This window comes from Marmota monax, unplaced genomic scaffold (genome assembly GCF_021218885.2).
Source record: "Marmota monax isolate L192 unplaced genomic scaffold, Marmota_monax_Labrador192_F-V1.1 WCK01_AAM20220418_F8-fsc00024, whole genome shotgun sequence".
Lineage (NCBI taxonomy): Eukaryota > Metazoa > Chordata > Mammalia > Rodentia > Sciuridae > Marmota > Marmota monax.
Genome location: NW_026695224.1, coordinates 1,355,963 through 1,381,411, shown reverse-complemented (window position 1 = coordinate 1,381,411; position 25,449 = coordinate 1,355,963). Strand labels below are relative to the sequence as shown.

Genomic DNA, 25,449 nt, shown 5'->3' with positions numbered 1-25,449 from the left:
AAAGGCACAAAGGAGCTGGGCAGGGGATGCTGGGAAGATGACAACTCCAGGGGACAAGGTTTCCTATGAGGGCTCAGTCTATGGGTTTGGGGGTGGGTAGGGAGGAGAACACTGGATTTTGCAGCTGAAGAGACATGCTGAGAGCCAGGAGGCAGCATGATTTGAGTTTGGGAGTCCAAGAAGGAACAGCCAGAAGAAGAGCTGAGGAAAAGAGTGAGGCCTGCTTCAAGGCCCCTAGCCTCAACTTGTCCATAACTGGGACAGTGGGCATACAAGGTCACATGCAGTGGGCACATACAAGGTCACAAGAACCAGGGGTCTCCTGAGCAGGGGGCCAGGATTGGGCAGGCAAGTGAAGCCCAGCTGACAGGAGCAGGGGTGCAAGACCCCCTTAGTACCTTTAGCCAAGCTCCTTTCCACACCCTGGCCCTCTTCCCTGGGCCCTCCTCCCTTCACCCCCTTTCAACATCTGAAAACAGGATAGTTTTCTCATCTCTGTAACAGAAAATCACTCTAAACTCAAAAATTAAGAGGATTAAGCAAGGACATGTGTGCAAAAGTACAGTAAACCCCAGCTCACTGGGCAAGTCTAAGCTGGCAGCTTAGGAGGTGAGCCAGGTCCACTAAGGCAGGGATCTGACACCAGCCAGGTGACTGCCTGGCTTCTTAGAGCTGGGCTTTTCTTCCTCTACACAATGGGCAATGACCTGGCCTGCCCTTCTCCCAGGAGCACTTCTGAAGATCAGAAGATACACATAAAGGCTGGAGGTAGCCAGTGCCCTGTAGGAGAGGCTGGACCTGCTGTGGCCAGTGGCAGGGCTGGATTTGGGGACGCAACTACCAAGCCAGTAAAGGCTAAGTCCTGCTTTGGAACCTGTTTATGACCTGAGCTATAGGTGCTATGTGGGGAACCTCTGCGGAGAGGCTACTTTTGGTCCTTCCCTCCAAAGTCCATACTTTCAGGACAACCAGGGAGGGGCCTTTGCCCTCTTTCTGCCTGCATTTCTCTGGCAGAGCAACTGTTTTGACTCCTCCCTTTCCTGTTTGGTATGATCCATTTCCCCATCCTGGGCCCGGCCTGGGGACTCTGATATCCACAGGCAGCTGGGACTCTGATATCTGAGGGTCAGCAGCGGTGACCATATGACATGGTCCTATAATGTAATAGGGAAGAGAACAAGTGCCAGCCTTGTTCTCTTCCCCATTACACTCTGTCTACTCCCTCAGGGGCTGCAGGCTGGGAAACCCCCTCCTCCCGACAGCTTTCTGCCCTGAAGAGTAGTTGGGGTTGCTCCTCCTCTGTGCCACCCTATAGTCAGAGATACAGGTAGGTAAAAGGGAACTGGGGTGCCTGATGCTCAACTTCCTTGCCTGCCCAGATTGTGAAACCTAACCACATGCAAAAACTATATTTTGGTTCAAAACAGGCTCTCCTTGCCCCACAGAAAGCTTTCCACAGTTGGGTGTCCCACCGCTATTCAGACTGCCCTGTGGCATTCTCCCACCCTGATTTCTCCCTTTCTAGTCCACCAATCCCACAATTTTGGTTTGTGACATGGTTGTGGTAAAGTCTCAAACTGAAACATTCAGACCCGCCTCCTCTGGCTCACATCAAAGGCAGCCAGGGAGCAGCAGGTAAAAATGGCTGTCATGGCCTGCATTCTCCTGCTGGGCTAGAGAGAGTCATTTATACTCATCACCTCATCGAGGCCTCCAGCAGTCCTCCCGGGCACTGCTCTGACACCAGCCAGGTGACTTCCCATCTTCTTGGAATCCAGCTTTTCTTCCTTTACACAATGGGCAGAGTCTGCCATCCTCCCAGGGGCACTTATGAAGATCAGAGGAGATAAGGTGATGGCTGGAGGCAGCCAGCACCACGCAGAAAAGGCTGGCCCTGCTGTGGCCAGTGGCAAGGCTGAATTTGGAGAAGGCACTTACCAGACAGAAAAGTGATTTTCACTTTACTGTAGAAAAGCTGGTAAGTAGCAGAGTCAACACTCAAACGGGAGATGTCTTACTCTGGAGGTCACATCTTCATCCTCACACACCACCTCTCTGCCCAGCTGCTGCCTAACCCACAGATGCTCTCACCAACCAGGCTCCTACCTCAGCATCCAGGAACATGCACTATGGATGAGTCTTCCTGGAAGTTTCTTATACCAGAGTAACCCCAAAATAGGTTTAGGAATTTTTGACAACCTTGGAAGGGGAGGAACTAAGGGAGAGAACAGGGGCATCAGGGAATGGAAGGGGCTGCCACTTCAATGGCACCTGAAAGATTCTGTGCCTTACTGTGTCCCGAGAAGGCTGATGGACAAGGAGACAACGGCTGTTCCTACAAGCCCATGCCAGCCCCTCCCAGCCTCCAGGTCCCCAATCTCCCAGTAGCCTCTGCTCCCACGGGCTGGCTCACCTGTCGGAGAAAGGTGATTGGCTGCTGGCCCATAGCCTGGGCATCCCCAATGTTGGCTCTGATGACCTCAGTGAATGGTTTTTTGATACCCTGAGTAGAGAGAAGGCAACAGGTGGTTAAAGATTCTCAGAGGCTGGATTCCTGAGGACAACCAGTGTTCCCACAGGATATTAATACGCAGTCCTATTTTCAGTCTTACCAAGTGTCAGGCATGGTACCAAGTCCTTGACACTCCTGGTTTCATTTAATCTACACAACAACCATATAAGGAAGAACTAACATTAATCGCATTTTACGGATAAGGAAATTGAGGCTCCAAAAGGCTAAGGAACTTGCCCAATGTTACATAATTGACATATTAAATATAAGTATGAGGACTTGAACCCAAGATCATTGTTTGAGTGTGTATATTACTGGGGATTGAACCCAGGGTGTCATGCATGGTATTCAAGCATTCTACCACTAAGTTTCATCCCTAGCCCTTTTTAATATTTTTTATTTTGAGACACGGTCTCACCAAGTTGCATAAGCTGTCCTCAAATTTGTGATTCTTCTATCTTAGCCTCCCAAGTAAGTATGATTACAAGATCATTTTTAACCACTATGCTCCACTGCTTCCCACTTTCTGGAAAGGCAGGAAGACCTTTCCCGGGTGGCTGGGGCATCCTGAGATGCTGCAGGTCCACAGCCTGATTCACCTCACAGGAATGTCTAAAAGGTGGCTCTGGGGAAAATGTGGTAGTAGGGAGGTAGGAGTTAACAGCAGGACATGCCAAATGTCAGAGAGAGAGAAAGGACCTGCACCTGTGCCCAAGTGCAACTCCTTTTTAACAGCTTACTAATCAGGGACACTAAGGACACCGTCACCCCCAAAAGACACTCATCAGCAAGGAACTCTTAGGGTTATTCTCTTGCAATGCTGGCTTGGCAGAATGTAGAATATGGGCTAATTTTCATTTTTTAAAAAAAGCAGTAGGAATGAAAGATTGATTGAAGAGCAAAATTGAGGCCAGCCACCGCCTGAGCAATGTGCTTAGCACAGAAAAGAGATCACAAAGAGAAGAACTCAGAGACACTTGGATGTCACTGGGGAGGGGACTGAAAAATACCTCAGTTGCTGCAAAGGTGAAAAAGTGGTCTGACGTAGACTGTGGAAACGTGGGAATTCTATACAGCTCCTTGCTAAATCTGGAATTAGCTACTGGGAGAAATGGAATCAACTACAGGCTCAAGGACCTCCCAGGGCAGCTGAAAGGATAATCTGAGATAAACAGTAGGAAAGCACTTGGCAGAGTATACATATTATCATCTTATAAAGCTGGCTCAGGAACAAGATCATGAGGGTCAGGGAAGAGGAAGAAGGACCAAGCAAGAAGGTAGCAGTATCAAAGAGTAATCTTGGTGGGAAGGTCTGGCCCCTTTCCCATTTCTAATTGTCCATAAGGTACCCCAAATACAAACTTTAAAGATACAATTCCATGATTTTACACTTTTTTTCTCCATTTCACACAATGCTTAAATATAAGCAACTTCAGAAAACTGCTTTTTTAGAATCAGTAATATAGCCAGGCACGGTAGCCTGTAATCCCAGCTACTCAGGAGACTAAGGCAGGAGGATTCCAAGTTCCAGGCTGGCCTTGGAAACTTAGCAAGACCCTGTCTCAAAAGAAAAAAGGCTGGGGTAAGCTCAGTGGTAAAGCATCTGTGGTTAATTTCCAGTACCAAAATAAATAAATAAAAACAAAATCAGTAATATACACCTTAAGTAAAAAACACTGGGTTTAAGATCAAAGCAGCTGCCAAACAAGTTTTCCTGGCTTAACTTGCCACCTCAAAACAAGAGGGCATGGCAGGCTAAGGAAGGCACCTCAGATATGGTCTTGGAGCTTCATAAATAAGGCCACATCTCTAAAAGCTAGGTATATGGGGGAAAGGGGAACTTCTAAGTCTCTTGTGCCCCTCCCACCAAGTTCTTAAAGGCTGGCCAAAATGGAGAAAGATTCCTAGGACACTAAGAAGCAGCCAATGTGTCTGGGGAGCCAAGGCGGGTGGCAGCACCACCCACTGCACCAGCGGGAGACTGCAGTGAAAGCAGTCTGGTGGAGAGTCTCAGGCTCTGGACATGTGGCCCCAGGAGCCAAGTAGCTACTCAAGTCACTCTGTGCAAAAGAGCAGAACCAACCCACCCCCTGGCACTGGGGCCTCAGTCAGTCTGACTGAATCACCACAGCCCCCAGGCTGAACACAGGTGATTTCTATGGTGTGGGCACAGCCCATTCTTAGTTAAAGAATAAATCCGTCATAGTTGTGAGGGCCAGGAACCAACACACAGCTGCAAGACCTGGGCCCCAGGCCAGCCCAATACAGGGAGAGAATAACGCCTGGAACAGAGCCCTAGATGTTCCTTTCCTGTGCCCTCCCACTGGCACTGCTCAGCCAATTCAGGGCCTGGCGACATGAAGCCTGGGAACACTGAGCATCTCTTTTCTTGGGTCTTAGTGTCCACAGACCCTGGATGCTTTACCATGATGGATGAGCTGGGAGACAGGAAACTGGCTTCCTTGAATGGACAAGGGGACCAGCCTACCCAGTCAAGAACAACCATAGACAGGACTGTTCTGGGCCAACTCCTGCGTCTGGGCACACAAGGCCTATATGATTTGGGAAGTATCAGGGAGCAATGAGCAGACTCCTGTCTACAGTGACTCACATAGGCCTGGTAAATACACCCAATGGTGACATCACTGCAGCCTAGTGCCCGGGGCCAGGTCAGAGGGACTAAAGCATGTAGAACTCTCATTTCTGCCTGAAGAATTCTAGAGCCTTCCTGTCTAATCTACTTGTCTAATCCACCCTGCATCCCACCCAGAACTGCCTCTCTATGTGGCACTGAGAGAAGGTCCTACCTAGGTAGGGCTCCTTCCTCACCACTTTGGCTCAGGTAAGGATCAGGAATTAGGTCCCCCATGCTCTGAGGGAATGGCATATTCCAGTGGGGAGAAGAAAACAAGATTTATCATTGTCCTTTGCAGCCAATCAGCCTAGTACCACTGAAAGTACTACTGATTCTATGAGGCACAAAGCCCAGCAAAGCAAATAATCAACAAAATGAAAAGGCAACCTACAGAACACTATTATTTGCAAACCATATCTGAGAAGGCGTTAATATCTAAAATACATAAGAAACTCCAACTCAACAGCAAATAAATAAATAAAGCTGATTTAAAAATGGACAAATGATCAGAATATTTTTCCAAAGACATAAAAATTGCTAACAAGCATATAAAAAAGGTATTCAACATAACTAATTAAATGCAAATCAAGGGCTGAGGATGTGGCTCAAGCGGTAGCGCGCTCGTCTGGCATGCGTGCGGCCCGGGTTCGATCCTCAGCACCACATACAAACAAAGATTTTGTGTCCGCCGAAAAAGCTAAAAAAAAATAAATATTAAAAAAAAAATTCTCTTTCTCTCTCTCCACTCTCTCTTTAAAATAAATAAATAAATAAATGCAAATCAAAACCACAATGAGAGATCAACTCATGCCTGTTGATAAACTCATGCCTGTTACAATGGCTATTATTAAAAAGAGAAAAGATAAGTAATGGCAAGGGTGTGGAGAAAAGATGAGCCTCATACACTGGTGGTAGGAAATATAAACTGGTTTTCCATCACAGAAAACTATATGGAGGGTCCTCAATAAGTAAAAAAAAATAGAACTACCACATGACATTGCAATTCCACTTTGGGGTACCTAGCGAAAAGAAATGAATTCAGTATCTTGAAGAGATGTGCACTTTTATTTTGACTGCAGCATTATTCTCAGTAGTCAAAATATGATACCAACCTAAGTATCTATCAACAAATGAATGTATAATGAAAATATGGACAGTTACTCTCCAAAGAACCTCCCTTTTGTTCAACAAACATTCCTAACACAGCAAGGGAGAAGGGGCAAACAAATACTTATGAATCACCCAGGCTGGAGTGACAGGAAGTGAAGAATAAGAAGTGGGTAAAAGGAAGGAATACAGTAGGTAGGAGAGAGGCCGTGCCAGGCCCCAGAAATCTGTATTAAAAGACCCCATGCCTCCTGACCCCAAATGAACAACAAGCACATGGGACTGGGGCAGTCCTGCAGAGAGCTCCAGAGACAATCTCCAATTATAACCCTCAGGTGCATTTCACAGAGAAAGCCATAGCTCAGCACAAAGTTTAACCCCTACATGAAAAAACAAGTGAAGATGGAAGAGCAGCTGTTCATGCCTGTGACTGAGAGATTAGGTGAGAGCTCCTAGGGCCAAGTTTCCTAACAACTAAAGCAGGGAAAGCTGGATGTAGGTCCCTGAACTATGTGGGTCTGTGGGACAACCAAGATTTATAAGGCAGAAGCAGGGATGAAACCTTATTTCAAACAGGATCATTCATGACAGCAAGTCTAGAAAAAGTAAGCCCTACAGAGTATGTTCCCAGATCCAGAGGGATTTAGGAGGTAGGAGAGCTAAGCGGGACAATGAGCACTTTTTTTGTGTGTCGGGGGAAGGGTACTGAGGATTGAATCCAGGGGCTTTAGCACTAACCACTGAGCTACATCCCCAGTCCTTTTTATTTTTTATGTTGAGACAAGGTCTTGCTGAATTGTACAGGCTGGCCTCAAACCTGAGATCCTCCTGCCTCTGTCTCCTAAATTGCTGAGATTATAGGTATGCACTACCATACTTATTTGAGCCTCCGTACTTTCTATTCCCAAGAAACTCTCATTGGTTTGAGAACAGTCCTTTTTCTTTTTCTTTTGGATATGGAGTCTCCATCTCAGCCTCCCCAGTAGCTTGGGACTATAGGCTTAGGCCACTCTAGGTCGAGAACAGAGACTCTTAGTAGTTCTAAATGGCATTATCACTAACTCTACAAACTAGTTTTTGGATGAAATCAATTGGCCTCATTTTGTAGAAGAGTAAACTGAGGCCAATATGCTCTAAATGACTTGCCTAAGGCCTACAGCACCTAAAGGCAGAGCCTGAGATATAGGTCCTTGGTAACCTGGGCAGGGTGACAACTGGAGGGTTCATCTTGTTGGAAGCCTACAAGTCCTTTATTATTAATTTTCCTTATTTTAAAGTAGGACAATGACTAGCAAGATTTCACCACCCGTGCTTAGCACATCCGGGGTTACCAATCTTAGTTCTTAGCTAACTACAGCCATATGCTACAACTCCCTGCTTTTATCTGTGTTTAGATGCAACACAGACTGATGTTAACAATAGCAATCAGTTTTCTCTATTTCTGAATGTTTTGCCCTAACTATGTGTACTCTCTCTCTTTCTTTCTTCTTTTTTTTTTTTTTTTTTTTTTTTTTGCAGTACTGGGGATTGAACCCAGGGGCGCTCTACAACTGAACTACATCATTATTTTTCATTTTGAGACAGGGTCTTGCAAAACTGCCCAAGTTGGCCTCAAACTTGTGATTCTGCTGCCTCAGCCTCCTGAGTCATTGGGATTACAGATGTAGCCACCACACTCAGCTTTTTTGTTTTTTGAGATGAGTCTCACTATATTGCCCAGGCTGGCCTCAAACACCAGGGCCCAAGTGATTCTCCTGCCTCAGCCTCCCAAGTAGCTAAACTATATATAGAAGCACACTACTGTGCCCAGTTTGTGTGTACTTTTACTGTTAGAAAAAGTAACACCATTCCTCTGTCTCCACTTGTGCCAACCCACAACCCCCGCCCGATAAAGCAAAGGAAAAAAGAGTAGGTTGAGGAACTGTAACATCTTTTCAAAACTCCTACTAATTGCAGCTTATTTTTAAGTGCTGATCCCACTGAAGACCAGGATCTGAAAAGTTAAGACGGGTTTGCTGCCCTGAGTTGCTGGCAGGAAAAAAAAACAGGGCCTCCCTGAGAGTAGAGTAAACAGCCTGGGCTAAAGGAGAATGGCCCCTTTCACACCCTCAGCCACCTCCCCTCTTCCTTCAAGCTCTCCTGTCAGAGAAGCAAAAAGTCCTGCCAGCCACCCCAAAGTCAAACACCAAAGCCACGTGTCTAGCCAAATAGCCTGTACTGTTTGCAGAGCACCTGGTGAAATTATTCCATAGCATAAAAGCCCTGCTACCAAGCAGGGGTCATCACAGATCTCCCAGAACATGTTCAGAAGTACAAAACAGGGCAGGAAACCCTAAGCTGGCCAGGTTACTTCTCTCCTTTTATAAACTAGGGAAACTGAGGTCCAAAGAGGATATAGGATTCACCCCAAGTCCTATAAGTCCTGGCCCATCCCATCTCTTACCAAATAAAACCCCACATAATACTAGTCCAACTTTGACCATTATAGTTCAAAACAGAAGTAGAAAAACAAAAACTGTGCGAAGTCAAGGGAAGCCAAAAAATAAATTCAACAAATGACTGACAGAAACATGGCTCTCTCAGAAGGGGCAATGTTTAAACTGGCACAGTGAAGAGGGGCTATTTCCCAAGAACAAAAGTTTCTTTCTTTCTTTCTTCCTTCCTTCCTTTCTTTCAGTCCCAGGGATTAAACCCAGGGGCACTTTACTACTAAGCTACATTCCCAGTCCTTTTTATTGTTTGAGATAGGATCTCTCTAAGTTGCTGAGGCTAGTCTCAGACTTGCCATCCTCCTGCTTCAGCCTCCCAAATCACTGGGATTATAGGCATGTATCACTTTATTGGGCAACAAAAGGTTTAAGTGAGGATATAATGACTAGGCTGGGGCTATACCTTCAACACCTAAGCAACTGAAACTTAGTGAAGCAAGAAGAGAACAAAAAGGAACAAGCTTGAATGAAAGTACCAGAGTATGTAGATGAAAATAAAGACACTCTTAACTAACTCAGAGGTAGGAGTACCTGTCTCAGAAATCAGAGAAGACCTCTGGACCAATAACCAAGAAATTTGCCCACCTATAATCATTGAGCTACATCCCTGCTACAAGCCTTTCCTGGCTCCCTATGACCCACCAAAAGGCACCAGAGAATCTAAGCACACAGACTCCAGTCTACCTTTTCCCTCTGCCAGACAGAGCTCAACTAAGAGCACCAGCCCCCTTCCCCAAAGGCCCAACTTCCCAACCTTCTGCCTTCTCTCAAAGCACTGCTCCCACTTGGAATGCTCTCACATTTTCTCTGTTGGCTGAAAAAAACCCCACCAATCTTTAATGAATAGGGGGAGGGTAGACTGAGGGAACAATATGGTAGTCAGCTCCCTGAGAGCAAAGACAGTGCCCTCCTCTGTCCTTGTCAGCCTCATATTCAATGGGAGCCAACACAGAAGTTGCTGTTTAGCAAAAGGTATAATTCCTGGAACCCCTCCCAGCTCTGGAACCAAAGAGATCAGCTGTAATGTGATAAATCAGGAACACTTTAACTCTAGCTTTGTTTTAGCAAGGTGACTGTTGCCTCAAGGAAGGCCAGATGCAGCTGGCCAGGTATCTACACTGGACTAGGGAGGCACAGAAATGGAGCTGGCCTTCTCCAGACCAAACTACTTTAAACTTAGCCCTGCAAGGAGTGGGCAGGAGACACTGGACTCTGACTTGTCCAGCTCACTGTTTTGAGTCAGCAGAATTGGGTGTCCCAGTGAGGGCTCAGCAGGCCATGAGTTCATCAAACTTCCAAAGTCCCCATGGGAATAGGAGCAAGAGTCATTGCCCACCCCCTCCTGCCAGACCTCCTCTCATGTATTCAAGGAAACTATCTGACCATTTTGCCCTGGAGACACAGAGATGTGGCATCTATGAAAGCGAAATCAAAGAACTCTATTCCAAGTACATTCTGGGTCAGAGCTATCTTGAGCAAGCAGCTGGATGACTATTTCATAGGAACCTGAGGAATGTTTCCTTTTTTAGATAACCCCTCTTGACTCTGCCTACTGATTTCCACCCAGGTTAGGACTACAAGGGCATCTCACACATCTACCCCAGCTACCCTGGCTGTGGGGAGGTGAAATCACTCCTGGCTGTGTGGTCAATGAACACAGCAGCTATGAATTCAAGCCAAGATCCCACTCAGCCATCAGGATGAAGAAAATCCCAGGGCCACCTTATTAAGGTCCAACTCTCAAGACTCCCCACAGTTGGTGACTGTTCTCAGAGAAGTCAAGGTTCTGACCAACAAGAAGGAATTCTGCTGACACTCCTCCACACCTCCACTCTTGTTAGGGAATTATGATTGGCAAAGGTCCAACAGGCCTCAAAGAGAGAAAAAAATCTCCCAAGAACAAACTCTCCTTCCAGTCTCCCTCTCATTTATCACCCATCCAGTAACCCCATTTTACTTTCTTCGAAGCACTTATTCACTATCTGAAACTCCCATTTCTTTATTCGCTTGTTGGATCTTGATTCCACACGGGCGGGACACATATGGAACACGCAGTGCCTGGCAATATGGGCCGCTCAATAATTGAACACAATTCAACAAGTGAACCGTATTTGAAGGCCTTATTTTGTGCCAGGTACCAGGCATTAGTGGGTGAGGGGATGGAAGGAGGGCATTCTCTTGTTGTAGCTAAGCTTGGCAAATCGAAGGAGTTGGACATGCGGGTGGGAGGAAGTGCGGCGGGAAAACCTCAGCAGGGCTGCTGCAGCCCATGCCTCCATCAACGCCCCCTAATCTGCCAGGGTTCCCCCAAGCCCTGGAGCCCGAGCTCACCCGCTGCAGCTCCAGCTCGATCTCGCCAGCCTTGAGCACGATGGGTCCCCGCACCGCGTACTCCACCGCCTTCACCTGCGGGTTCATGGACTCCAGTGTGAGGATGCGTTCGCGCGGGCTGCGCTCTGGCCGCACCTTGAGCACCGCGGAGGCCTCAGCGGCCGCGCTGCTCTGACTACGGCCCCAAGGGCCCGGGGTCCGGGGGCTGCAGCCCCGTCGGACCAGCGCTGCCGCCCGCTGCATAGCTCGCTTACTGAAGGAATCCTTGGAACAAAAACGAACAAACACGTCGCTCACGGCCCAAGGCGGACACCGTCCCCCTCACAAGCCTAGCTCAGGGCTCTTTCTGCGAGCAGTGCCAGCCTAGCACCGGGGCTAAGGACCCATCGCCCAGTGACTGGGACCCTCCACCACGCCTGCAGTGCCAAATCGCTGCACAACAGGGTTTGGCACAGGCTGTGCCCAATGCGTGCATGTAACGTTCCTGTCGCCGCCTCGCCGCCCCTCACCGCGCCGGGCTAACGCGCGCGCCTGGAGTGCTCCCGGGCCCCGGCTCCCGCAACCGCATCCCCACGCCTGGCGCCCGCACAGCCCGGCCTCCTGCGCTCGCACACCCACCACCGACGACTCCGCCTTGGGCCTGCGCGTTGGCTCCTGGGTCTTATAGTTCTTTTGACCATTTTGAAGCAGCTGTGAAGAGCTAGAAGAACTACAAGTCCCTTGGTGCTTCGCGCCGGCCCGGACGGGGGCCGGGCAGTAGGCGGGAGTGACGGTCTGGCTCTACCCCGGGCTGGGCGGGCTCTTTGTCTCGGCAGAGGGGATAAAGAACCCAGAGGGGACCCATCAGGGGCAGGGCGGGTACTGACCCCAGACTCTTTTTCTTTTTTGCCGCTTTTGAGAATTTAGAGCTATTCGCAGCTTCCCTCTGGAGATGTATCCCGGCACCCTCCACCCTCATCTTCCAACACCTGCCAGGTCACCGGCTGCGAGATGGTGCAGTCTTCACCCCGAGTTTCATCATCCAAGGCCTTACGGTGCCACTGGCCTCTGAACAGCGGCTGGTAGGAAGTGGGGGTTAGGCGCCAGGAACTTGATCATACCTCCCCGACCCCTTCTCAGTGTCAGTTCCCTTGTCAGCAAAACACCTAAGGGTTGTGAGGATTACAGAACTCTTAGACCAGGTGGCAAGGCTTTTCCTGACCACTCTGTCTGAAGCCCTCCCCCACCTCCATTACTCCCAATTTGGTTTCTTGCTAGCATCTAAAATTATCTAGATACTTTTCACTGGTTTATGGTCTTTAGCCCCATCCTTACCCCAAATTAACCATGAAAGTTCCAGAAGGACAGGAGAGGTGTTTTTCTTGTCCATCGTACTGACAGCATCTCTAATTGTTTCTGGCTCATAGTAGGCACTCAGTTGTTGAAGAATGAATGCTCAGCACAGGGTGGCTATTATTTTTGGAAAAAGGTATCTCTCACGCGAAAGGCTCCCTGGCTCACCTAAAGCAAGTGTAAGACAAGACTAGGTGGTAGTATAGGATATGCAAAGAGTGGAAATGAAATACGTTGGTTATAATTGAGACACCAAAATCTGCAGAGAGGATGGGGAGCAGTCACTTCCTTTTCCTGGCCTCAGATCCACATCTGTAAAACAAATTAGAATAAATGGCTTCTTTGGTCACTTCTGTTGTAACAGTGGTCCACCTCATGCTTTGAATATAGCCCTTGTTGCTCTGCCTCTGAGGCTTATTTTAAAATGAACATGTTTTTTTTTTTCTTCTCCTCTTCTCCCTGTCCTCCTTGCCCACTGCCTAACCTGGGAGCCAGGGAACAAGATTACCTTTTCCCATCCTAGGCCAAATTATCTGTCTTTGAGTACACAGCCACCAAAGGAAGGAGATGGCCCAGAAGATCTAAAAAGTGACTATCTCCTAAATTAACAAGTGAATTTCAGCACCCCATTAGGACACGCTTGGGCTGTAGTCTTTGACTAGCTTCTTTTAAAACTCTCTTTTTCCCTTTATGGGCAGAATCACCACCTCTGGGACTGGAGTCCCCAAGCTTCTCCTTTGCTAACAAAGCAATAAACCTTTTTTCTTTTCTCAAAACCATGTCCTCATTATTGAATTGGCATGAATTGGCATCAGGGACAAGGACCGAGCTCACTGGAGATTGAACTTGGGTACTCCAACTGCCATTTTGTATTTTATTCAGAGAGGGTCTCACTGAGTTGCTTAGTGCCTTGCTTTTGCTGAGTCTGCCTTTGAACTTGTGATCCTCCTGCCTCAGCCTCCACTAGAATTACAAAGTAGTGTTCACCACCATGTCCTGCAAGGATGGAGATTTCAGTAACTCTATCTTGGAAATTCTGTAAATCTAGGTGTTTTCAGTCAGAAAAACAGCTCAGAACTCCAACACCCCAACAAGCACACATTCACATTAGGTTTGTAAAAGTTGAAGGCAGGGGGCACTTAATAACCCAACAATGTAGGGGACAGAGTAGCAGGAAATCTGAGTTTGAATATAGCTGTACACAGCCACTTAACTCTTGATATGACTTTGAGCATGTTACTTAGTCTTTTTAAGTCAAGTCTCCACCTGTATAAAATGAGTATAGCAACATCAACCTCATGCACCTGTACAGAAAGTTCAAGGGGGTAACTTTGTGAAAATCAAAGCTTGGCCCATAATGCTGTGAGTCATTCTTATTCATCCTTGTCAACAGAATGCCATGTACTTTGATTAAATAGATTGATTACCAATAAAGGGGAAGTTGGTTGGGGAGAACAACAGAAACCAAAGATACTCTCAGCATCCCTATGTTAGCAAACTGGTTTAATCTACCCAGGGCCCTGAAAAGTTGTTTGGGCTTCTAATCTACCTAGTTCCACCCCCAACACTTGTGTTTACACTGTCTCCTTCCCAGGCTTTGTCTCATGGCCAGGTATTTAGCCTCCAGGTAAAAATTGTTTCCACGGTGAACTTAGCTCCTTCTGAGGACTCTGCTCCCTTCAACGTCATCACCCACTGTGCCCAGTAGAAGAGTCACAGAAACACACTCCTCCACCTCCAAAGCATGCTTAACTGTGATCCCTATATGATGCAAATGCAGTCTCTTGCTGTCCACCTGTGATTCAGTGCAGTGTTCCTGTTCTCTCTGCCCCTAATCAGTATGAACAGGAGAACTGGGAGGAGGGCTTAGAGAGGTGAACACAAATCCATTTGCACAACTGGGAAAAATAACACACAGCTCATGGCCTACTTACGTGGGTTCCCCACGTCATCATTGTAAAAAACAAGTAGTTATTGTCCCTAACATGTCCTGTGACACATGCCTTTCCGAGATTGCATAAGAAAGCTCCCTTGTTCTCTCCTGAACCATACTTTACAATTTGCAAAACAATTTCTTGCCCGAAAAGGCAGGCAGTGTTATTTCCACTTTACAGAGGCTCAGAGAGGTTACACAACTTATTGAAGAGGCACAGTTAAATGTAGAGTAAGAATTGTGCTTCCTAACCCAATGCTACAGCTCCTACACACAAGGCCCAGTCTTACATAGCTCTCTTGAGTTTTGAAATTTGAATTGCCCATTGCCACTGAGCTTTTAAAATTGACTGGAGTCAGGCATAGTTGTCCACACCTGTAATCCCAGCTACATGAGAGACTGAGGCAGGTGGATCACAAGTTCCCAGTCAGCCAGGGCAATTTAGCAAAATCTTATCTCAAAATTAAAATGAATAAATAAAAAGTTGGGAATGTATGGGGATGTAGCTCAGTGGTAGAGTGCTTGACTAACAAGATTTGAGAATCTGTGTTCAATTCCCAGTACACACACACAGTTTCTGGATAGTAATTTTGATATTGTGATGATAGTGGTAATACCATACATTTTGCTTTTTTTGTGGGGGAGGGAGTTCTGGGAATTGAACTCAGGGGCACTCAACCACTGAGCCACATCCCCAGCCCTACTTTTTATTTTACTTAGAGACAGGGTCTCACTGACTTGCTTAGCATCTTGCTAAGTTGCTGAGGCTGGCTTTGATCCTGCTGTCTCAGCCTCCCAAGCCACTGGGATTACAGGTGTGCACCACTGCGCCCAGCATAAACTTTGCTTTTATTTTGCTCTGTAAATCAGGTGGGGGTGGAGTAGGAGTAGCCTCCTAAATAATTATTAGAGATAAAACCTGATTTAATGATCAGGAAATGCCCTCCCCGTTAGCTGGATGAGAGCTTCAATATACAGCAAACACTGTCCATGCAATTGGAATAGTTATGTGTTTGCAAAACATGATACTGTCTTCATTCCTTAATTCAACAAGTTTTTATTAAGCATTTATGTGCCAGGTACTGGGCTAAGTTTTGGGACATCCATAAGTCAAACAGACTGTCCCTGCCTGCATGAAACCAAATTTTTTAGCAAAAGCAGATCATCTCTCTCTCTCTCTCTCTCTCTCTCTCTCTCTCTCTCTCATACACACACACACACACACACACACACAAATATGATAATACAAACTGTGGTAACTGCTGGGGAGAAGAAGGATGGCATTTTATGAGAGTTCAGAGGTCTCAAATCTCTTTTCAGATTAAGTGACCTGTGAACTTTCCTAAGGATAATAAGGGAGAGCAGTATCAGTGGTGGTAAACATGGAAATGTGGCTTGCCTAAGGTTGCAGTCATGTCCTAACTGGAGAGGCAAACACCAGGTCCATGAGCAAGGCAGGGTAGAAGGATCCAATCATTTCCATTGCTTCTGGGCTTTCCCAAGCAGCTTGGCTGAGGCTTTGCCATGCCTGAGTCACCGGTTTTCTTTCTTTGCTCACCCTGCTTCCTCCTACTTTTTCTTGCAGGAGTTGACCCCTAACATTCATCTTATACTTCATAACCCATCTCATTGTCAGTGGTGAGATGGTTAGCTTCCTAGGACAGGGACCACTAAAGAGTTAGAGGTCTAAGGAACTCTAAGAAGGCCAAGCTGATTGTGGGGCAAACAGTGATTGGAAGCCTGTGGAAGGCTTAAAGAGGAATGGCATGATAAGATTCATGTTTTAAATTCTGTTGCATCAGGATGAAATGGAGGGAGTAATGGAGGGTTCAGGAACATAAACTGTGGCATCAAGGTCTGACATTGGCCACAGAAGAAAGAGATGGGAAGTGAATATAGGCTCTTCTACATCCCCAGCACTTGGTGTATTACCTGGCACATACATTCTCAGAAAATTTTTGTTGAATGAATGAGGAACTAGATTGTACAAGGCCCATGCTCTTGAGATATTTGCAGTCCAGCAGGAGATGGGTGGGGCAAGGTGCAGACTAGACTGTCCTTGGAGGCAGTGAGTGCCATTCATAAGTAACCACAGAGGAACCGCAAATTGGTGCAACCACTTTGGAAATCAGTATGGAGATTCCTCACAAAACTTTGAATGGAACCACTATTTGACACAGATATCCCACTTCTTGTCAAATACTCAGAGGACTTAAAATCGGCATACTATAGCAACATGGCCATATAGCAGCTCAATTCACAATAGCTAAGCTATCGTGCCCTTCAATAGATTAATGGATAAAGAAAATGTAATACATATACAAAATGGAATAATATTCAACCATAAAGAAGAATGAAATTAGGGAATGTGCTGGTAAATGGATGGAACTGGAGACTATCATGCTAAGTGAAATAAGCCAATCCCCCCAAAACAAAACCCAAATGTTCTCTCTGATATGTGGATGTTAACACACAATAAGAGCAGGTAGAAAGGGAAGAATAGAAATTCATTGAATTAGACAAAGGGGAATGAAGGAAAGGGAGGGATATTGGGAATAGGAAAGACAGTAGAATGAATCAGACATAACTTTCCTTTGTTCATATATGAATATGACTGGTGTAACTCTACATCATGTACAACCACAAAAATTGGAAGTTATGCTTCATGTATGTATGATATGTCAAAATACATTCTTACTGTCATGTATAACTATAAAGAACAAACAAAAAAATAAGTAACCACAGTGTATTACAGAGAGGGTTTTTCAGGAAGAAAGGACAGGTACTGTGTGGCTGCAAGGTGGAATTAATAGCATCTCAGAATGTCAAATCATGCTGGGGCTAGATATGTTTGGTATCTTTGAGTGCTGGATTCTTTGAAAGGAAATTCTGAGTCCCCTGTTCCCAAGGACATTTGAGGAGTTCAGTAGGATATAGTGCTCTCAATAATCAAATGCCTTGGTTTACAGACTAGAGGAGTGAGTCTAGTGTTGTCTAAAGGATCACCTGAGTGTTTACTTAAAAATGCAAATTCTAGAACATTGCAGATGTGCTGGTTCTGATATTCCAGGAATTTTCCTTTAATCAAGATTTTGATGTGCTCTAAAGTTTGAAAACAATAGTTGCAGGACCTGGCTAGGATCTGGCTAGTCATTCCATGCTGGAAAAAGACCACATCAGGGAGGTCTGAATTCTGGTTCAAAATTTGTCACTAATCCTATATACGATACTGAGCCAGTGCTATCTCCCTTTTTGGCCTTAGCACCCTCCTCCTCCTCAACAGAATTTCCTGTATTTATGCCTGATTTCTGAGTTATGGGCTCTTCTGAGAAGTTTGAAAACATTACAGCCTGTGCTTTCAAACCAACTGACTCCCTCAGTCACAGTTGCACCCTCTACTCACTGAGCCTGTTTTTTCACTTGCCAATAAGGTTGACAGCGAGACCTGTGTCTGAGGATTGCTGAGAGGATTAGAGATGATAGTTTAAAATTTCCTTATTGAAGGATTAGAAAGGAGAAACACTCCATTGTTAATGGCACTTTTCTTTAAGTGGTAGGATTGTTGATGAGTAATTTTTCTTTTTGCTTAATGTATTTTCAGTTTTAAGAAATAATCAATTTTAAGATAATGATTAATAAAAACAAATGTATAAAAATAAACATAAGATGATCATATGATCTAGAAATTTCATTTCTGAATATATATAAATAAAAGAATTGAAAGCCCAGTCATGAACAGGTATTTGCATATCTATGTTCATAGCAACATTATTCACAATAGCCAAAAGAGATGAATGGAGAAACAAAAACGTATACATATACAATGGAATATTAAGTGGCCTTAAGGATGGAAGGTGGTGAGGGAAGGGGAAAGTGCGCCAATTATATTGTTATATTTATGCATGTACAAATATGTAACAACAAATCTCATCATTATGTACAACTGTAATACACCAATTAAAAATATGTGGAAAAAAAATCAGCCTTAAAAAAAGACAGAAATTCTGATACATGCTACAACTAGATGAAACTTAAAGACATTATTTTAAGTGAGAAGCCAGACACAAAAGAACAAAAATTATATGGTTCCACTTGTAAAATATCCAGAATAAGAAAATTATTTATAAAGGCAAAACAAGCGTAGAGATTACTGAGGGCTGAGTGGAGGAGAATGAGGACATTTGTTTAACGGGTTCATAGTTTCAGCTTGGGACAATGAATAAGTTCTTGAGATGAATGGTGGTAATGGTTGCACAACCCATGAATATGCTTAAGGTCACAGAGCTGTACACTTAAAAATAGTTAAAATGTTGCTGGTAAATGAATAGAACTGGAGAGCATCATGCTAAGTGAAATAAGCCAGACTCAGAAAGTCAGGATCAAGTAGAAGAGACGTGCACGCGCCCACACGCACAGAGAGAGAGAGAGAGAGAGAGAGAGAGAGAGAGAGAGAGAGAGAGAGAGAGAAAGAGAAGGAATAAAAAAGGAATGTCACAAAAATAAGAGAGAGACCAATAGAATCGACAAAGAGGGGATGGGGTTGTGGCTCAGTGGTAGAGCACTCACTTAGCATGTGTAAGTCCCTGGGTTCGATCCTCAGCACCACATAAAAATAAAATAAAGACATTGTGTCTATCTACAACTCAATAATAATAATAATAATAAAATTTTTAAAAAAAAGAATCCACAAAGGGGATAAAGGGAGGGAGGACAGGAGGGCATGGGTAAGTACTAGGGAATGAAATCTTCTAAATTATGCTATGTCCAGGTATGAATACACCACAATGAATCATCTACCTATCTGTATCTATACATATATATATTCGTATAATGCACTAATTAAAATAGTAAGAAGAAGAAGAAGAAGAATAGAAGAATAGAAAAGAGATCAGTAGAGTAGAGCAAGCAGATCAGAGGGAGGAAGGGGAGGAAAGAGGAGGGAAAAGGAAGGTCCTAGGGAATGAGATTGATCAATATGGCATAATGAATCCCTCTGTTTTGTATTACTATAATGCATCGGTAAAAGAAGAGAATCCTAGTAACTATGTTGAATGGATGAATTTAACGATTTATCCTTGACGTAATATAATAGAAAATCTCTAATAAAAGAAGGTGAATGGTGAATAGTTAAAAAGATAAATCGATGTATATTTTACCACAGTAAAAAAAATGAATAAAGATTTTCTGCATCATCCAAGAAAATTTAAAAAGGTAAGTAATGTAAATCTCAGAATATTTATGTTTTTGTTTCAAAAATGATTACGAAGCCATTTCTGGGGTGTTAGGAGGTATTTGCTTTGGATTTTTCTCTGTGCCACATATTAGCCAGCTCCCATTCTTGCTTCTTATATATTTTTTCTTTATACATGAGATCATTTTGTTTTCTTAATCAGGGGAGTGCAAGGGGGATTTCATTGAGATCTCACTTGCTCTGGGTAGCTTCAAAGCAAATCATTGGCCCTGTAATAAGCAAATATTAGTTGAGGTGAGCTGTTAGCCAGAATGTATGTAAGCTTTCAGCATGACATGCAAAGTGGGTTAAGGATAAACTTGTAATACTAAGCTAAGCTATATGCAAGAACTGACATGTTCAATCTTTCGGTCATTCATGGAGAGCTAAACTGAATAAAGACACTACACCAAAATGATACTATTTCAAACAGAAGCAGACACATTTTGGTCTTAGCCGCCAATTCCACTAAATACAGGTGGTACTAAAGAATGAGAACAGAAAGGGATAGAAGAACAAAGGAGAAAGAACAGTTGTATTAGCTTCATGATCAAATAAACTCTTATTCAGGGCGTGTTTGTTGTTCTACATTCCTTGATTTCTTGTTTCTTCATCTTACTGGAATATGAGGACCCTTGAACTTTTACTTCTACCATGAAGGACATTTGGGAAATATTTCAAAAGCAGCCCAAGGGATTACTAGAGAATCCTTAGCAGCAAAGTCAGTGACTTCAACTATTGAGTGCCCTAAAACACAGATAAAATATTAAGCAATGGCTCAAATCAATATTTCCAAATGGTTTACTTGTCGAGTTTCTCCAGATATTTTCTTCATAAAGCCACAGAACCTTTCATCTAGAGAAGCTTACAAAACAGTTTTGGGAGCTACAAACTTAAAAGAAAAAAATAATTGCGCAATACCATGTAATCCCTTATGCTTTGTAGTTCTTATTTTTTTTTCTGAATTATAATTCTTATTCATTTTTCAGACACCTCTCTGTTTGTTTTAGTACTGGGGATTAAACCCAGGGCACTCTCGTTTATTTGGAAACAAGGTCTTACTAAGCTGCTAAAGCCAGCCTCAAACTTGCAATCCTCTTGCTTCAACATCCCAAATTGCTAGAAGGCATTTGCCACTGTATCCAGCAACATCTCTGTGTTTTAAGAAAGGAAATAGATTTCCTATTGTACAATTAAAGTAATAGGCACAAATATTTATCTAGAATTTTATCTATTATTTTCATTTAGCACCTATGGCCTGGCATAATTTTCTTGATAAATAATAATATCATTAAACCTATAGCTAAGATTTATAGAACATTTTTAATGTGCTGAGTACTGAGCTAAGCACTTCATCTCATACATGACTCAGAACAACTGCATAACATATTTAATACTACTATCCCATTATACATATAGGAAAACCGATGTGTGGAGATTGGGCTACTTATCAAGATCACAAAGCTAGCATGGCAGAACTAAGATTTGAACTTTAGACTCACAGATGGTCTCAGTCCCACAGACTCCCTCCACTTTAGATACCAGCCACTACTGACAGCCCCAGACTTTAAGTACTTCTTCATAGCTGACTAAAAGCTGAGGCATTCCCATGACTTGTCCCCCAATTTTGATAATTCACTAGAATGACTCAGAACTCAGGAAAACACTGTACTCATGTTATAAAGGACACATCTTAGAAACAGCCACATGGAAGGGAGGAATAGAGCAAAGTATTCAAAAGGAAGTTCAAAGAACTTCTGTACCCCTTGTAGGTATGCTACCCTCCTAGAACATTGGTTTGTTCACTGACCCATAAGTGTAATTACAAACCAAAATTATAGTAACACTGGTTTTCATATTTGTTCATGTATTTAACCTTCACTAGTAAATACTAGAGAAATTTATATTGCTATATGACTTCAAGCTACCATCTAGTGCTATTTCATTTCTATTTGAAAGACTCCTTTTGTCATTTCTTATAGGGAAAATCTAGTGAAAATGAACTCCCACTGCTTTTTTTGGTTGTTGTTGTTCATTTATGAAATGCTCTTAATTTTTATTTTAAAATGTATTTTAAAATGTACATATAATATTGTAATATTTTAGGGTACAATATTGTAATTCAGTGTACATAGACAATGTGTAATGATCAAATTAGAATAATTAGCATTTCCATCTCCTCGAATACTTTCATTTCTATGTGTTAGAAACTCTCAGACTCTTCTCCTCTAGTTATTCTGAAATATATGAGGAATTATTCTACATTAGAGTTGCCATACTGGGCTTCAAAACATTAGAAGTATTCTACCCAATTATTATTATTTTTTTTTGGCAGTTTCCAAGTCATTTTATTCAGAATTTTGTGTTTGTTTCCTGAATCAATAAATACTATACAAAACAATGTAAAAATGGCTACCATTTTCTCTCCCCTGCTCCTCCTACCTGGGGACAATCCCTTGGGCAACCTCTCTTAGGGGTTCTCCTCGCAGATTTGGTCCAACAAATGAGGTTGTGACGTTATAACCCCTTGAATCATTTGGGATTCAAGTGGGGTGGGAGAGCCTCTGGGATTTGGAGGTGACTAGGTTAGGGGCATGGATTAGTGTTTTCTGGGAGGAGACGGCACCTGGGGCAAGAGCCTACCCCAAAGAAAAGGGTGTCTAAAATGTTCATGGTTCCTTCTTTTGCCTCAAAAAGTGACATTTATTCAAAGAAAAAGAAAAAGAAATGACAAGATGTCCATCCCTTGGCTCCCTTCCCTCCCCCTTCCAGCTGCTCCTTAGCCCCCAGGAGTGAACCCTGGCTGCAGCTAGGTAGCAGGACAGCCCCTCTCAGATGAGGTCAGCAACATTAAGGTACATCTCTTCAATGAAGGTGTTGTAGAAGGTCTCGATGTCTCGGAGAGTCCTCTTGTCTTCTTCTGTCACCATGTTAATAGCCACACCCTTACGGCCAAAACGCCCACCTCGACCAATTCTGTGGATGTAGTTTTCCCTATTGGTGGGAAGGTCATAGTTGATGACTAAAGAAACTTGCTGCACATCAATGCCTCTGGCCAGTAAGTCAGTGGTAATCAATACTCTGCAAGAGCCAGACCGGAACTCCCTCATGATCACATCTCTTTCCTTTTGGTCCATGTCTCCATGCATGGCAGAGACAGTAAAATCTCGGGCATGCATCTTCTCAGTGAGCCAATCAACCTTCCTTTGGGTGTTGATGAAGATGACTGCCTGGGTAATGGTCAGGGTTTCATACAAGTCACACAGTGTGTCCAGCTTCCACTCCTCTCGTTCAGCGTTGATGTAGAACTGGCGGATACCCTCCAGGGTCAACTCTTCCTTCTTGACAAGAATTCGAATGGGGTCCCTCATGAACTTCTTGGTCACCTCAAGCACCACAAGGCATTGTAGCTGACAACAAAACCACCTGGGTATTGCTGTTGAGCTTCTGGAATATGTCGTAGATCTGGTCCTTGAATCCACGGCTTAACATTTCATCAGTTTCATCCAATACAAACATCTTAATGTATTTGGGAGACAGGTATCTCCGGTTGAGCATATCAAACATGCGGCCAGGGGTACCCACAATGATATGGGGAGCTTCCATCTGCAACTTTTGCACCTCAGCATGCACATTGGTGCCCCCAATGCATGCATGACAGGAGGCACCCATGTAATCTCCTAATGCCATGACCACCTTTTGTATCTGCTGAGCCAATTCTTGAGTGGGTGCCAGTACCAAGGCTTGGGTGGCCTTTAGATCTAATTCAATCTGCTGGAGAATTGATATGGCAAATGCGCTGTTTTCCCAGTCCCAGATTGGGCCTGAGCAATCACATCATAACCCTTGATACAAGGAAGAATGGCTCGCTGCTGGATGGCAGAGGGCTTCTCAAAACCATAGGTGTAGATGCCACGGAGGAGGGACTCGGAGAGATTCATGTCATCAAAGCTGTCAACAATCTCATTCCAGTTACTCTCGATGACACCTTCGGGCTCCATTCCATCGGGGCCATTGTCTCTGGATCGGGAATCCTGATTCGCAAACATGATCCTTAGAAACTAGCCCCAATTATGTTTTAATACCCATTTTCTACCCTCTGACTCTCTCCTTCCTCCTCCCTCCACTTTCATTTGTCTTAATTTCTCCCTTGTTATTGTTTTGGTACCAGGGATTGAACCCAGGGGCACTTTACCACTGAGCTATATCCCCGGCCCTATTTTTTATTTTATTTTAGTTGTTGATGGACTTTTTTAAAAATTAAATGATTTATTTATTCTGATTTTTATACATGATGGCAAAATGGAATTCATTGCATATTGCACATATAGAGCACAATTTTTCAAGTCACTGGTTGTACACAAAGTATTTTCACACCATTTGTGTCTTCATATATGTACTCAGGGTAATGATGTCTAATTCATTCCACAGTCATTCTTACCCCCTTGCCCCCTCCCTTCCCCTCCCTCCCCTTTGCCCTATCTAAACGTCCTCCATTCCTCCCATGCTCCTCCCCACTCCATCTTCATTATGAGTCAGCATCCTCATATCAAAGAAAACATTTACCCTTTGGTTTTTTGGGATTGGCTAACTTCACTTAGCATTATCTTCTCCAACTTCATCCATTCACCTGCAAATGCCATGATTTTATTCTCTTTTAATGCTGAGTAATGTTCCATTGTGTATATATACTAAAGTTTTCCTATCCATTCATGTACTGAAGGGTATCTGGGTTGGTTCCACAGTTTAGCTATTGTGAATTGTGCTACTATAAACATTGATGTGGCTGTGTCCCTGTAGTATGCTGTTTTTAAGTCCTTTGGGTATAGACCAAGGAGTGGGATAGCTGGGTCAAATGGTGGTTCCATTTCAGGTTTTTCAAGGAATCTCCATACAGCTTTCTAGATTGGCTGCACCAATTTGCAGTCCCACCAGCAATGTCTGAGTGGATCTTTTCCCCCACATCCTCGCCAACATTTATTGTTGTTTGTATTCCTTTTTCTTTTCTTTTTTTTTTTTAATTGGTTGTTCAAAACGTTGTTTGTATTCTTGATAGCTGCCATTCTGACTGGAGTGAGATGAAATCTTAGAGTAGTTTTGATTTGCATTTCTCTAATTGATAGAGATGTTGAACAGTTTTTCATGTTTGTTGATAGATTTTATATCCTCTTCCAAGAAGTTTATGTTCAGTACCTTGGCCCATTTATTTTATGTATTTTTATATGGTGCTGAAGATTGAACCCAGTGCCTCACACCATGCTAGGCAAGCACTCTACACAGCCGTATTTTCTTTCTTCTTCTTCTTCTTCTTTTTTTTTTTTTGTTGTTGTTGTATTTTATTTAGAGACAGTGTCTCATTGAGTTGCTTAGTGCCTTGCTATTGCTGAGGCTGGATTTGAACTCATGTCTCAGCTTCCTGAGCTGCTAGAATTACAGTATGTGACACCATGCCTGGCTCTCCCTTGTTTTTCAAGGACAGTCTTGCTGGATATAGAATTCTCAGCTTCCAGGTTTTTCTTTAAGCATTTCTGTCCTATGATGAGAAATCTGCTGATAGTCTCAGTAAAGATACTTTATGTGCAATGAGTTGCTTCTCTCTTATTTTCAAGAAATTTTCTTTGTCTTTTTCTTTCAATATTTTGATTATAATGTATCTCAGTATGTGGCTATTTGGATTTATCATCCCTGGGCCTTATGATATTCAGTTGATAATATTAATGCCTTTCCTCAAATCTGGGAAGTTTTCCACCATTATTTTTTCAAATAAAGCTCTCACATTTTTTTCTTTCTCTTATTCTGGAGCTCTCAGATCTACTTGATGGAGTCCTAGGTTCCTTAGTTTCTGTTCACATTTCTTTATTCTTGTTTCTTTTTGTTTGT

General features: G+C 43.7%; 2 protein-coding genes across 2 annotated transcripts in view; both read right to left on the bottom strand.

The window, feature by feature from the left end:
• Gpt2 (glutamic--pyruvic transaminase 2) overlaps positions 1–11,652 on the bottom strand; it is a 37,383-nt gene extending 25,731 nt beyond the window's left edge. The window contains exons 1-2 of the mRNA XM_046434985.2: positions 11,075–11,652; positions 2,414–2,503 (exon numbers count right to left, since the gene is read on the bottom strand). Of these exons, the coding sequence (XP_046290941.1) occupies positions 2,414–2,503; positions 11,075–11,317 (333 nt within the window). The 5' untranslated portion in view covers positions 11,318–11,652. The remainder of the gene's footprint in view (positions 1–2,413; positions 2,504–11,074) is intronic.
• A 10,666-nt stretch (positions 11,653–22,318) lies between these two features.
• LOC124086560 (eukaryotic initiation factor 4A-I-like) lies at positions 22,319–23,628 on the bottom strand. The gene is given in 3 exon segments (XM_046434913.2): positions 22,319–22,968; positions 22,970–23,366; positions 23,369–23,628. Coding segments are annotated over 3 exon segments (1,215 nt in total). The 5' UTR covers positions 23,619–23,628; the 3' UTR covers positions 22,319–22,400.
• Between the last annotated feature and the right edge of the window lie 1,821 nt (positions 23,629–25,449).